At 43.5% G+C, this 14395-nt stretch overlaps 1 protein-coding gene across 2 annotated transcripts in view; it reads left to right on the forward strand.

Moving 5' to 3' along the window:
• Positions 1–13694: 13694 nt before the first annotated feature.
• Positions 13695–14395, forward strand: part of TMEM87B (transmembrane protein 87B) — a 48163-nt gene continuing 47462 nt past the window's right edge. The window contains exon 1 of one of the 2 annotated variants that reach the window (XM_007470220.1): positions 13695–13861. In XM_007470220.1, coding sequence (XP_007470282.1) covers positions 13703–13861 — 159 coding nt within the window. In that variant the 5' untranslated portion in view covers positions 13695–13702. The remainder of the gene's footprint in view (positions 13862–14395) is intronic. The other variant, XM_007470219.1, reaches the window with a different exon arrangement.

Consider the following 14395-nt stretch of genomic DNA (forward strand, 5'->3'; position numbering starts at 1 on the left):
AGATGCGTGGTACTTACTTGAGACTTGGAAAGACATGGCCACTGGCTGCCTCAGTGCCTTTGCAAAAGAATTCCCTTGATGCCTGGCCCTCGATGCAATTGCTCTGACCACTCGACATTGTTTTTTTAAAGATATGGGAAAACCACTCCAGAGAGCCCGAAGATGAAGAACAAAAAAAATTAGAGGGTTGAAAACTGCAATCTGAGTGGAAAGATTTAAAGTAAATCCTAGAAGGGACTTCCCTGGCGGCCTAGTGGTTAGGACTCTGCCCTTCCACTGCAGGAGGCACAGGTTCAATCCCTGATCAGGGAACTAAGATCCTGCATGCCGCGTGGCATGGCCAAAAAAAAAAAAATTCTAGAAGAGAGTCCAAGAGGTTAAGTGCTTTTCTGTGGCAAGGCGAGACTCGTAGGAGGGAGACGCGGGCAGCGGACAGGGAACAAGCTCAGAGCTTAGGACCCCTGAGTTCACATTCTGGCTCTGCTGGGTCATAACAGCCATTGCTGGTTGAGCACTTGTTATGTCTCAAGCACTTTATGTGAACTGTACGTTAATATGTACATCATTAATGTGGGTACCAGTGCCATCATCACGCATGGGCCAGGAAACAGAGGCTGGAAAGGTTGAAGGCCTGCTATGGGCCGTGTCTAGAAAGGGCGGGAGCCAGAATTCAGAACGAAGGAATCCAGTTCTGGCTGGCTCTAAGCATGTGATTTGGGGGTCTGTTCTAGAGCCTCTCGACCTTTTAACTTTTTTTAACAAACACATAGATAGCCCTTATTATGTGGCCAGGCCTGGCAGTCATTTAATCCTCATAACAACCCTACCAGGTAGGTACTACTGTTATCTCCATGTCACAGATGGGCAGACTGAGGCAAGAGGAGGCTCACTTACTCTGCTAGTAAAGCAGTAGACTGATGTGGTCATTTTCAGCATTGATCCCTTCAGCCCCCGGGGCAGCCACGCAGGCGCAGGGCCACTGGCATCCCCAGGTGTGTTGCAATTGTGAGTAGCCTCACCCAAGCCACTGCAGCCTGCAGGGATCAGTGTGTGGCCCTCACAGTCTGGGTCCTGGTCCCGGATGCCAGCCCAGATGCCCCAGTCTCCAGGGTCTGCCAGCTCTATTGTTACTGTGAAATGCTCCAGACAAGAAATTTCTGAGTGTTGGCAAGGTTGTTAGGAGAAATGCTAGCACCACATTTTATCTGTGAAAGGAAAAAAACAAAAGGCTCTTAGAGCCTATAAAGATCATTTCTACTGTTGGAAGTTTTTGAATGGTTATTTGAAAATCAATAGAAAAATTTTATTTTCTTACTTTGTGCAAATAAAGTTTCCTACTGGTGGTAACTATTGAGAATGTCTTGATCAGGAACTGACTGGCTAGTTCAAGCAGAAAAACCCAAGGTAAGGGGCTTCCCTGGTGGCGTAGTGGTTGAGAGTCTGCCTGCCGATGCAGGGGACAGTTTGTGCCCCAGTCCAGGAAGATCCCACGGCTAGGCCCGTGAGCCATGGCCGCTGAGCCTGTGCGTCTGGAGCCTGTGCTCCGCAACAGGAGAGGCCACAATAGTGAGAGGCCCGCGTACCGCAAAAAAAAAAAAAAAAACAAGGTAAAAAGGTATGTTCGCGGGGACTTCCCTGGTGGTCCAGTGGTTAGGACTCCGTACTTCCACTGCAAGGGGCGCGGGTTTAATCCCTGCTCAGGGAACTAAGATCCTGCAAGCCGTGCAGCCCCCCCAGAAAAAAGGTATGTTCGGGACTTCCTGGTGGCACAGTGGTTAAGACTCTGTGCTCCCAATGCAGGGGGCCTGGGTTCGATCCCTGGTCGGGGAACTGCATCCCACATGCATGCTGCAACTAAGAGTTTGCATTGCTACAACTAAGGAGCTGGTGATCCACAGCTAAGGAGCCAATGAGCCTCAACTAAGGAGGCTGCCACTGCAACTAAGGAACACACATGCCGCAACTAAGGAGCCCATTAGCCACAACTAAGGAGCCCACCTGCTGCAACTAAGACCCAGCGCAACCAAATAAATAAATTAAATAAATATTTTTTTAAATGTATATTTGCATCTGTAAGATAAATAAGCAAATTGAAAAACATACTTGAGAGTTTCATACACATTTAATATTAAATATCTAAACTAATACACTTTGTGTTTTGTGTTTCTAATTTTAATTACATAATGTAAACAAATATATAATGAATAGGTCATCAAATGCCCACAGCCCCCCAAATCCTGTCCAGTTTGCTCAGTATATGCCGTGTGGCCTGAGAAGGGCTGGGAAGCCTGGGCCAGTTCTGCTGTAGAGAGAAAGCTATGACTTACGGCTTTTCCTGAGACAGTAACAAACATGGCAGAGAAATTCACTTCAACCCCACAGCGATGCCCAGGGCCTTGGGTAAATGGGGCGTGATGGGCAGAACTCCCATCCCAGCCTCCTTTTCCCAACAGGAGAATGGAGCCGGACTCCCCTTGTTCAGACACTCGCTGAGACGGTCGGTACCACCATGTTCTTCTCTCAGCCACGCTGGAATGTTTGAAAGAAGTAACTTTCAGAGGACCCGATCCCTGGCAAAGTCTTGTATAGACTTCTGAGCATGAACTGAACATAGCCCTTCAAGTTCTCTTTTGTATAAACTCAAATTACTTTTGTAAGTGGCTCTTATGGGCCAAAAGTCTGGGAGAGAAAACAGGGAGAAACAAGACAGTCATTCTCTTCAGCCGGGCTGGGGGGACAGGGCTGGGGAGAGCAAGAGAAATAAACAAATACCAGAAATACTTGTGACCTGCAGGTGAGACTAGCTCTGCCTTGGGAGGATTATTTTTTCCTCCCTTCCTTCCCTCCCTCCCTCACTCCCCTCCCCACCTCTCTCCTTTTCTCTTCTTTCCTTTTTCCTTTCCTTTTCTTTTCTCCCCTCCTCCCCAACCCCCTTTCCATTCCTTTTTCTGGCCTCTCTTTCTGTGTAGAAAGGAGAAGTGAGAAGAATCAGGGCCTCAGGAGTCAGACCACGCGGCCAGCAGCAAGGGCTAGACAGGAACCAGTCCTGTGAGCATTCCTTGGGCAATCTTGGTCAGGTCACTTTGATCTCCCGGATCCCAAGTGTCCATCACTGTACTGTAAAGATTGCAACACCTTCTCCTGCAACCCCCTGTAGGAAGGGGAGGTGGCAAGGTCCTTGAAAGGACCTTATGCTTGTTATCGAGGCTTCTCCCAATCAGAGGCTTCTCCCAATTTCATTGCTTATGCAGTACAAACTCACCATTTGTCATAGTAGAAATACTGTCCCTGATTATGTTATCAACTGCCTCCAAAATAATGCAAACTAATTCAAAAAAGAAAAGAAAAAGGGACTTCCCTTGTGGTCCAGTAGTAAAGAATCCACCTTCCAATGCAGGGGACGTGGGTTCGATCCCTGGTCCAACTGAGATCTCACATGCCGCAGGGCAACTAAGCCCAGCATGCCACGACTATTGAACTCACACGCCTCAACTAGAGAGCCTGCATGCCACAAACTGCAAAGCCCACACGCTCTGGAGCCCTCGCGCCACAACTAGAGAGAGAGAAACCTGCACACCGCAACTAGAGAGAAGCCCGAGCGCCATAACGAAGGATCCCGCAATTAAGACCGGACGCAGCCAAAAATAATAATAATAATAAGGAAAAGAGAGAGAGAGAAAGAGAGAGAGAGAGAGAGAGAGAGAGAGAGAGAGAGAGAAGAAGGGAGTCAGGAAGGAAGGGAGAAAGAGGGAGAGGAGGAAAAGAAAAAGGCTTAATCTTTGCCACTGATGCACACAGTAGGGGAAGTTGCCAGAGTGCAGGAGAGTGGTCCTCATCCCCCAGAGGCAGGCAACTCCCTACACAGCGATGCCCAGATACCTCTCCTATCAGTCTCGTCCTGGAGTTTAGTTATTTGAGCTTCGGTGACCATTCTCTTTCCATATATGGGTGATGGCAAGCAGTGGTGACTTTACCAACAGGATTTGGGGACCTGAGGTGTCAGAGTGCCCTCCAGGGAGGAGGAGACCCTCCCTCTGCTTCCATGTCCCCCAGACCAAGCAGAGATTCCCTCTCAGGAAACAGGCCAAACCACAGCTCTTATCTTACAAATCAGGTCGATTCTGGCCAGACTTGTCCTGACTCATGAAAGTAAAGAATTTTGTAACTTCTCCTGGTAAATGAAAAAAGCAAGTTGGAACTTCTGCTGAGTCGGTAGGAAAGTAACTCACCCAAAAATAAACCTGTTACAACAGCAACTTAACTTCTCTAAAGACATTTAGGTACCTTGAGTGACAAATGGGAAAACGGGAAGTTTTGCTTTCTTTAATGAACATTTCAGTAACGTGCGATGTTTCTATATGTAGGTTTTATTTTCTCCCTTTTAAAGCTCTAAGAATAGAAGTAAAATTGCCAATCCTGTTTAACTTTAAAAAGCATGTCTAAATTACCTAACTTATTTGTATTTTAATGTAATGATTATTTCCAGAAATTGTAACCCAAAGACCACTACTTTAGAATATTTTCATGTATAATATCTAGGATTCCATGCATAGGTATTCGAAAGAGACACTTGAGAATTATGTATATTAACCCTTCCTACCTCTTAAGGACACAATAATTTTAAATTAATCAGTGGATTTACTGAAACTGCACATCTACAAATTCTAACCAAAAAAGTATTTTTGAAAAAAAAAATGTTTTTGAACATCAGCCATGTGAGGATACAATCAACTCACCCATTCAACTGATACTCACTGAGAATATTAGTGACTATATTCTGAACAGAACTGGGACATTGGGATTTGCAAAGCACAGCAATCTAGGCCTTGCTGTCTTGGATAACAGTCCAGAAGAGGGAATAGATGGCTTCAAATGAATACTTTCTTTTAAAGAATATTCCTCAGAGGGCTCTGACTTGCACATTTTATTGAAGTCTATTAATACCACAGTAAAGCAGATCAGCCAGGCCTGCAGATGCTGTTCAGACTCTGTAACAAACTTCAGAGCTAGAGATCAAACGCTTTTCCTGGAAGCAGGCTCTAAGGCCCAGCCCCATTTGACTTAAAATTAAAGGGCCATCAGTTGGAGTTTGAAAACCAAAATTCCATCATGTTACCAGTCTGAACAAGAGAATGCAGGCTGCTGCTTCTTAACTCCGTGAGGCTTGTTTTAACATAGTTTCTCCAAAGACAGAAGATAGTTTCTCATTCAAAAATGCGTGGTTCTCCAACTCTTTTTCATCCTGTCGTTCAGGTGAGATTATCTGTAATGATCTACCTTCAGGTTCACTGATTCTTCCTTCTGCTGGCTCATATCTGCTGTTGGGCCCTTCTAGTGAGTTTTTCATTTTAGTAATTGTATTTTTTCAACTCCAGAAGTTCCATTCAGTTATTTTAATAACTTTTCTTTCTTTATTGATATTCTCTATTTGATTTTAAAAAATGGTTTTCTTCCATTGTTTGAACATATTTATAAATAGATGCTTTTTTACATAATAAAATGTCTGTTCAGTCCAACATCTGGATCCCTTCAGGGAAAGTTTCTATTGACTACTTTTTTCCTGTGTATGTATTAATATTCTTGTTTATTTACCCATTTAATCTATTTCTGTTGAAACTGGATATTTCAGATCATATATTGCAACAACTATGGATTCTAATTTGTCTCTCCTTCCAGGGGTGGTTGTTATCACTGTTTCTTTAGGGGTTTGCCTGAACTAATCCTGTAGATTGCATTTCTCCTGCAATGTATGAACACTGGTGCCTCTGCTCAGTTGCTTTTTTAAAATTATTCACATTTTTATTTTTAAGTCTGGCTTTTAAGGGGTCATCCCGGAGTCAAGCAGAGCTTAGTAGTAAGCCAATCATTGATCGGACGTTGTACTTAAACATCTTGGGCCAATGAGGCCTCCACATTTTGTTTATGGATCTGTCTGTAGCTTGGAGAGTATATTCCAAGTTCAGGAAGTTTACAAGTCTGCCTGGCATCCCCAGTGTTTCTTGCTTAGCCAGTGATGAGTAGTTCACTAAACGTGAATGGATTAAATATTCCAATCCAAAATCAGAGATCATCAGTCTGGATAAAAGGAACTTTTATCCAGAATTTATAAATAATTCTTACAACTCAACAGTAAAATGAGAACCTAATTTTTTTTTCTTCCAGTTTTATAAAGATATAATTGACATACAGCACAGTATAAGTTTAAGGTGTACAGCATCATGATTTGACTTACACACATCATGAAATGATCACCACAATAAGTTTAGTGAACATCCATCATCTCATACAGATACAAAATTAAAGAAATAGAAAAAAATTTTTTCCTTGTGTTGAGAACTCTTGGGATTTACTCACTTAACACATTTCATGTATAACGTTACATCCCTAGTACTTATTTATCTTATAACTGAAAGTTTGTACCTTTTGAATGCCTTCATCCAGTTCCGCCTCTCTCTACCCCCTACTTCTGGAAATCAGAAACCTAATCTCTTCTTCTATGAGTTTGTTTGTTTTTGAAGTATAATTGACCTACAACACTATGTTAGTTCCTGTTACACAACATTGTGACTTGATAATTCTATACATTTCAAAATGATCACCAGGATAAGTCTAGTTACCATGTGTCACCATACAAAGATATTACATATTTATTGACTATATTTCCCACACTGTACATTTCATATCCATGGCTTATTAATTTTGCAACTGGAAGTTTGTACCTCTTAATCTCCCTCACCTATTTCTCTCCTCCCCCCCACCTCCCTCCCTTCTGGCAACCACCTGTTTATTCTCTGTATCTATGACTTTGTTTCTGTTTTGCCATATTTGTTCATTTGTTTTTTAGGTTCCACACATAAGTGAAATCATACAGTATTTGTCTTTCTCTGTCTGACTTACTTCACTAAGCGTAATACCCTCTAGGTCCATCCATGTTGTTGCAAATGGCAAGATTTCATTAGTTTTTACGGCTAATATTCCATTTTGTGTGTGTGTGTGTGTGTGTGTGTGTGTGTGTGTGTGTGTGTATATATATATATATATATATATATCACATCTTCTTTATCCATTCTTCTATTAATGGGCACTTGGAAACACAAAGCACCACAAATAACCAAAACAATCTTGGGAAAGGAGAACAAAGCTGGAGGTATCATGCTTTCTGATTTCAAAATATAATACAGGGACTTCCCTGGTGGCACAATGGTTAAGAATCCACCTGACAATTCAGGGCACACGGGTTCAAGCCCTGGTCCGGGAAGATCCCACATGCTGTGGAGCAATGAAGTCTGTGCACCACAACTACTGAGCCTGCACTCTGCAGCCCATGAGCCACAACTACTGAAGCCCGTGCGCTCTAGGGCCCACACGCCACAACTACTGACCCCACATGCTGCAGCTATTGAAGCCTGCACACAGGCCTACTAGAGCCTGTGCTCCACAACAAGAGAAGCCACCGCAATGAGAAGCCCACATACTGCAATAAAGAGTAGCCCCCACTCGCCACAACTAGAGAAAGCCCATGCGCAGCAACAAAGACCTAATGCAGCCAAAACAAAAAACAAAGCTACCATCATCAAAACAGGATGATATGTACCACAATGTTCATTGCAGTTCTATTTACAATAGCCAGGACATGGAAGCAACCTAAGTGTCCACCGACAGACGAATGGATAAAGAAGATGTGGCACATATATACAATGGAATATTACTCAGCCATAAAAAGAAACGAAATTGAGTTATTTGTAGTGAGGTGGATGGACCTAGAGTCTGTCATACAGAGTGAAGTAAGTCAGAAAGAGAAAAACAAATACTGTATGCTAACACATATATACAGAATCTAAAAAAAAAATGGTTCTGAAGAACCTAGGGGCAGGACAGGAATAAAGACGCAGACGTAGAGAATGGACTTGAGAACACGGGGAGGGGGAAGGGTAAGCTGGGACGAAGTGAGAGAGTGGCATGGACTTATATATACTACCAAATGTAAAATAGCTAGCTAGTGGGAGGCAGCCGCATAGCACAGGGAGATCAGCTCGGTGCTTTGTGACCATCTAGAGGGGTGGGATAGGGAGGGTGGGAGGGAGAGAGATGCAAGAGGGAAGGGATATGGGGACATGTGTATATGTATAAGTGATTCACTTTGTTATAAAGCAGAAACTGACACACCATTGTAAAGCAATTATACTCTAATAAAGATGTTTAAAAAATAAATTAATTAATTAAATGCTGTTGTTATTATTTTGCTTAATAACGATGATGTAAAGGTAAATAAATAAATAAATAAATAACACATAAAAGCATTTGTTCTTTAATAATGTAAAATCCCTGTTGAGTCCATTACCAGCAATCAAATGTGTGATACTTAGCACTAAGGCACACAATGTTTGCTGACTGATTAAGGTTTTAATGGCTTAAATTAGAGGTATATATAGCATCGTCAATTGAAGTTGGAAGATGAAAACTCTGGATTAAAAAGTCATTTAGAGTAGACAGTATTTTATATAAAATATCTTCAATCTGCTAGTGTCACCTACTGGTGAGGATTGGCTAGTGTTCTAGAAACAATTCTATTTCCTAGTGCTCTTGAATTTTAATGGCTGCATAACAAGGGGTCTGTATGAAGCATTAGTAAACAATAAAACTTTGACACAATAGAAAAATATTTATATGATATAGAAGTTTCTTGTGAAAAGCAACTGTTAGGAATTCAATCTAGCTAGTTACTTTGTAGAATGTTCCTTAATTTGAATTTATCTGCGGTTTCCTCATGATTCAATTCAGGTGATGCACTTTTGGCAGGAATACCACAGAAATGATGCTGCTTCTTTTCAGGGCATCACAGCGTGAGACATATCATGTCAATTTGTCCCACTCTTTGTGATATTAACTTTGATCATTAAGGTGGTGTCTGCCAGGTTTCTCTACTATAAAATTACTATTTTCCCCTTTGTAGTTAATATAGTTTGTGGCAGATACTTCCTCAACAAACTTTTACTAATTTTAGAATCCAATTGATGATTCTTTCTGAGTCAAGTGTAAGAATTACAGTTACCAGATGATGATTTTCTAACTCCATCATTCATTCTATATTTCCTTGTTGGTGTCCTACTATAAGGAAGAGGTTTTCTTTCTCTCCTATTTATTTATTTAATCATTTATGTATTATCATTATTTATTACTGATAATAGACATCTCGATAGGTGTGAGGTGATATCTTATTGTGATTTTTAAAAATTTTTATTTATTTATTTATTTTTGATTGTGTTGGGTCTTCATTGCTACGCTCGGGCTTTCTCTAGTTGTGTTGCACGGGCTTCTTACTGCGATGGCTTCTCTGGTTGCAGAGCACGGGCTCTAGGCGCACAGGCTTCAGTAGTTGTGGCACACTGGCTCAGTAGTTGTGGCTCATGGGCTCTAGAGCGCAAGTTTGGTAGTTGTGGTGCACAGGCTTAGTTGATCCGCGGCATGTGGGATCTACCTGGACCAGGGCTCAAACCTGTGTCCCCTGTATTGGCAGGCGGATTCTTAACCACAGTGCCACCAGGGTAGCCCCTCATTGTGGTTTTAACTTTCATTTCCCTGATGATTAGTTATGTTCAGCATTTTTCATGTGCCCGTTGGCTATCTGTGTGTCTTCTTTGGAGAAATGTCTATTCAGGTGTTTTTCCCATTTTTTAAATTGGGCTATTTGTTGTTGATGTTTTTGCTATTGAGTTGTATGAGTTCTTGTATATTTTGGATATTAACTCCTTATTGGATGTGTGGTTTGCAAGTAGTTTCATCCTACAGGTTGCTTTTCATTTTGTTGATGGTTTCCTTTCCTGTGCAGAAGCTTTTAGTGTGATGTGGTCCCACTATTTATTTTTGGTTTTGGTCCCAAATCCAAAAAATCATTGCCAAGACTAATGTAAAGGGACTTAGCTCCTCCATTTTCGTCTAGGAGGTTTATGGTTTCAGCTTTATGACCAAGCCTTTAATCCATTTAGCATTGATTTTTGTGTATGGTGTAAGATAGGATCCATTCTTTTGCATATAGATATCCAGTTTTCCCAGTACCACTTATTGAAGAGACTGTCCTTTCCCCATTGTGTATTCTTGGAGACTTTGTAGAAAATTAATTGACCATTATGCAATGGTTTATATCCAGGGTCTCTATTCTGTTCCATTGATCTATGTGTCTGTTTTATGCCAATAGCATACTGTTTTTTTGCGGGGGGAGGGTTTTTTTTTTTTACTGTAGCTTTGTAATATAGTTTAAAAAAAAATTATTGGAGTATAGTTGAGTTACAATGTTGTATTAGTTTCAGGTGTACAGCAAAGTGATTCAGTTATACATATACATATATTCATTCTTTTTCAGATTCTTTTCTCATATAGGTTATCACACACTAGTGAGTAGAGTTCCCTGTGCTATACAGTAGGTCCTCGTTGGTTATCTTTCTTATATATAGTAGTGTGTGTACGTTAATCCCAAGCTCCTGATTTATCCCTCTCCCCACATTTCCCCTTTGGTAACCGTAAGTTTGTTTTCAATATCTGTATGTCTTTTTCTGTTTTGTAAATAAGTACATTCGTATGTGATATAGTTTAAAATCAGGAAGTGTGATGCCTCCAGCTTTGTTCTTCTTTCTCAAGATTGCATTGGCTATTTGAGGGTCTCTTGTGTTTCCATACAAATTTTAGGATTTTTCTGTTTCTGTGAAAAAATGGAATTTTGATAGGGATCGCACTGAAACTGTAGATCACTTTTGGGGGAATGGGCACTTTAACAATAATAATTCTTCCAATTCAGAAAACTTTTTCAATCATTTCTCTGTCATCAAGGGCTTTGTAGTTAATAGACGTTGTTTATCTACTTTCATTGACACCAAGCAAAGTTGCAAAAGTGCTTCTCCCTCAGTTCACACCCAGGGCTGCATGGAAGATCCTATTTATGACCAGCTGCTAGAGAGGTTAAAAGCCTGAGCTCGGTACATAGATGGATCAGCTCCATACGTAGGGGCAAGTTGAAAAAGGATAGCAGCTGCACTCTAGTTTTACTCAGGGGTGGCCTTGAAAGACAAAGGTGAGGAAGAAATCCTTCCAGTGTCCCCAGGGTGGGGCACAGGGACAGAGCTTTAGGCAATGCATCTGTTTATTCACTTTTTGTGGAAAAGGAAGTTGTCTGAAGTTGAAACATACATGGATTTATGGGCAGTGCTTAATGGCTTAGCCAGCTGGTCAGGAATCTGGGAGGAGAAAGATCAGAAGATTTGGGACAAGGAAATCTGGGATAGAGGGATGTGAGTGGATCAACGGAAAAGGACACAAAGTGTCCTTCGTAAATAATATTGTACTAACGGGAGCACCTACAGTGGAAGAGGCATTAAATGCAGATGTGATGGTAGCCACCACCATTGCATCTTTTAAAGGTAGCACTAATTTCTGCCATTCCCCCCCAGGAGACAATATGGTTTGGCCAGCGGAGCAGATTCAGAGGCTTCTACCTGGACTTCCCCATTAAGACAGCTCTTATTCTAGACACCAAGGACCAGTGTAAGGTCATTTCAGCTACTCATTATGTATATTCCAATTATACAATCTGGAACCAGGATAATTACCACCATGTGGGTCTGTGGACCCAGTGGATCCAACTATGGGCCCAGATTCTATTTATTACCTGGCCCCTTATGCCTCTCATTCTAATAGGGAGCCAATACCAACTCAGACTCTGTGTCCAGCACTCTGAATTGTTTGGGTATCCCTCTTTCCCCAATGTACAGTTACCTAAATAAATTACCCCTTTGTGAAGCCATGTAGTCCTGGATCTCCTAACTTTTCTCCTCTTCCAGATGGTCCACACCTCACTTGTTCCAGCCAGATACCATGGTTCCAGCCTCAACTCCTCTCCTTCCTAAGCTCCAACATCTAATCCATCACCAAGGGCTTTTAATTTAAAATCTCCATCTCCCACATTTCTGGAATCCATTCAAATCTCTATTCTAATGGAAGCTTCTGTGGTTGAGGCCACCATCTCTGAATTACTGTAATTTATTCTTAACTGGTCATCCAAAGTATTGAAATATTCTTAACTGATCATCTCATTGCCCTCCTTAACAGTTTTCATATGACTGAGATTAACCAAAATAATCTGGTCACTTCATCCTCCTTGCTTAAAAACCATCATTGCCCCTCTGATGTCTTAGACTAAAGTGTTTAGGAGGACCTGGATGTTCTGCTACTGTTTAAATATTCGCAGTCTTGCCACTGTCCATCTCACACCAATAACTAGTCATCTGGTAGGTCTTTCTGTTCCTCCATGCCTTGGTGTAGTCTATTATTTCCACCCACATAGAAATGATCACAACTGCTTGCTGGGAAAGGCACGTATGGAATGCACGTGCAGTCTTTATTACACATTAGGCTCTCAATAATTAGTCTAAATAAGTGACTAAGATGACTGATAAGGCCAGACCCTCTTGACTATAAATCGATCCTATTTTACGTTAATGACAATGTTAAACTAGGACTGTATTCTCCCTCTGGACATTATTTACATTTACATTTAATAATAAACTACTTGGGGCTTCCCTGGTGGCGCAGTGGTTGAGAATCTGCCTGCCAATGCAGACGACACGGGTTCGAGCCCTGGTCTGGGAAGATCCCACATGCCATGGAGCAACTGGGCCCGTGAGCCACAATTACTGAGCCTGCACGTCTGGAGCCTGTGCTCCGCAACAACAGAGGCCGCGATAGTGAGAGGCCTGCGCACCGCGATGAAGAGTGACCCCCACTTGCCACAACTAGAGAAAGCCCATGCACAGAAATGAAGACCCAACACAGCCATAAATAAATAAATAAATAAATACATTGTGTATTATTTATAAAAAAAAAAAAAAAACTGGAGCAATTGGGACAAAATGCAAATATTAAAAATAATAATAATAATAATAATAATAAACTACTGTAGTTCTCTTTGACAGCAAGACATTTACTCAGGTTTCACAGTCAAAAATGCCTGGCGAAGTACACAGTTAAGACAGACCCAAGCTCTGCTCCTCTGAGCTTTAAGTAACCAGGCAACTTATTTGTTCTAAAAATCCTTAACCATCCTACTGACATTATACTCAAATACAACGCCTTGGGTTCAACGGACCGGACCTCAAAGCACTTTCCAGGCACTTACCGTGAATTTAGAGAACAATTTATTTCCCCTGAGCTGAGGGGGTTGGGGGACAAATGCAGAGGATTCAAGAAACTGAAATAAACAGAGAAAAACCTTAGCTAGTAGCTCCATCCTATATTTCCCACTAAGCATTCGACCAGAGCCATGCGAATTCCGGGACCTCAGCTTCCCGCCTCCGGCTGAAGCCGCTTCCAGTGCGGACCTGAAGCCCTGCCTCCCCTCCGGCCCCGCCTCCTCCCCCGGCCTGACTCTGAGCCCCGCCCACCTCCTCCACGCCCTCCCGGCCCCGCCTCCTCTCCCGGCTCCCCTCCCTGCCTGGCCCCGCCTTTCTGCTCGGACCCCTCCCTCTAGCCCGCCCCCTTTCCTTTCCACTCTCTGGCCCCACCTCTAGCTTCATCCCCCGGCCGGCCCTGAGCCCCGCCTCCATGCCCCAGCCACACTTCCCGGACCCGAACCCGCCCGGGGCGGAGCTGCACCTGGTGCGGGCCTGGGGCGTGGCGGGCGCCACGGAGCGCCAGGTGCGGCTTCCGCGTCAAGATGGCCGCCACCAGCTGGGCAGGGGTCTGGCTCCCATCCCGCGGCCGCCTTCCCGCCAGGCGCCCGCTGCTGCGAGTTGCTCTCTGCCTCCTGTGCTGGGGCCCGGCGGCTGTGGGCGCCGTCCCCGAGCTCGGGCTCTGGGCAGCGACGATCAATGACGTAAGTGGAGTGTCGGGACCCAGGCGAGGTGCTGCCCGGGCTCTCTGGGATCCAGGAGCGGGTCTCGGGCTTGTTGATCTGGCTGGGCCTGCCCCGGGTCCCCTGATACTTTCTCTGGGCTCTTTGTCTGCTCGGCGCGGGGAGCGCCCCCTCCTCCGGCCCGACCTGGGCTGTGGGATCAGTCAAGCTTGTGTGCTGGGGGATTGCTATCCCTTCTGAACTCTGTTCATGAGGATCACCATTCCCGAAGTCCTGGCCCCTCGCTCTGCTCCGACCTGCTCTGGCTAGATCAGGTCCTCGTTTATTCAGACCTGAGCCCTGAACCCCTCGGCACTCCTAGCGGCATCTTTGGATTTGACCTCTCCTCGTGCCCAGGTGCAGCCACAGGGCCGCACCCGTGTGGCCACAGGGTGGATTTTCCAGGGCTTCAGTTTCCGCATAAATTTAGAAAGAGCTTGTGCCTTTTTTTTCTTTCTTTCTTTCTTTCTTTAAATGAGAAGGGAACATGCAATAGTCACCCCACCCCTCTTTCCC

This window comes from Lipotes vexillifer, unplaced genomic scaffold (genome assembly GCF_000442215.2).
Source record: "Lipotes vexillifer unplaced genomic scaffold, Lipotes_vexillifer_v1.1 scaffold1139, whole genome shotgun sequence".
Taxonomy (NCBI): domain Eukaryota; kingdom Metazoa; phylum Chordata; class Mammalia; order Artiodactyla; family Lipotidae; genus Lipotes; species Lipotes vexillifer.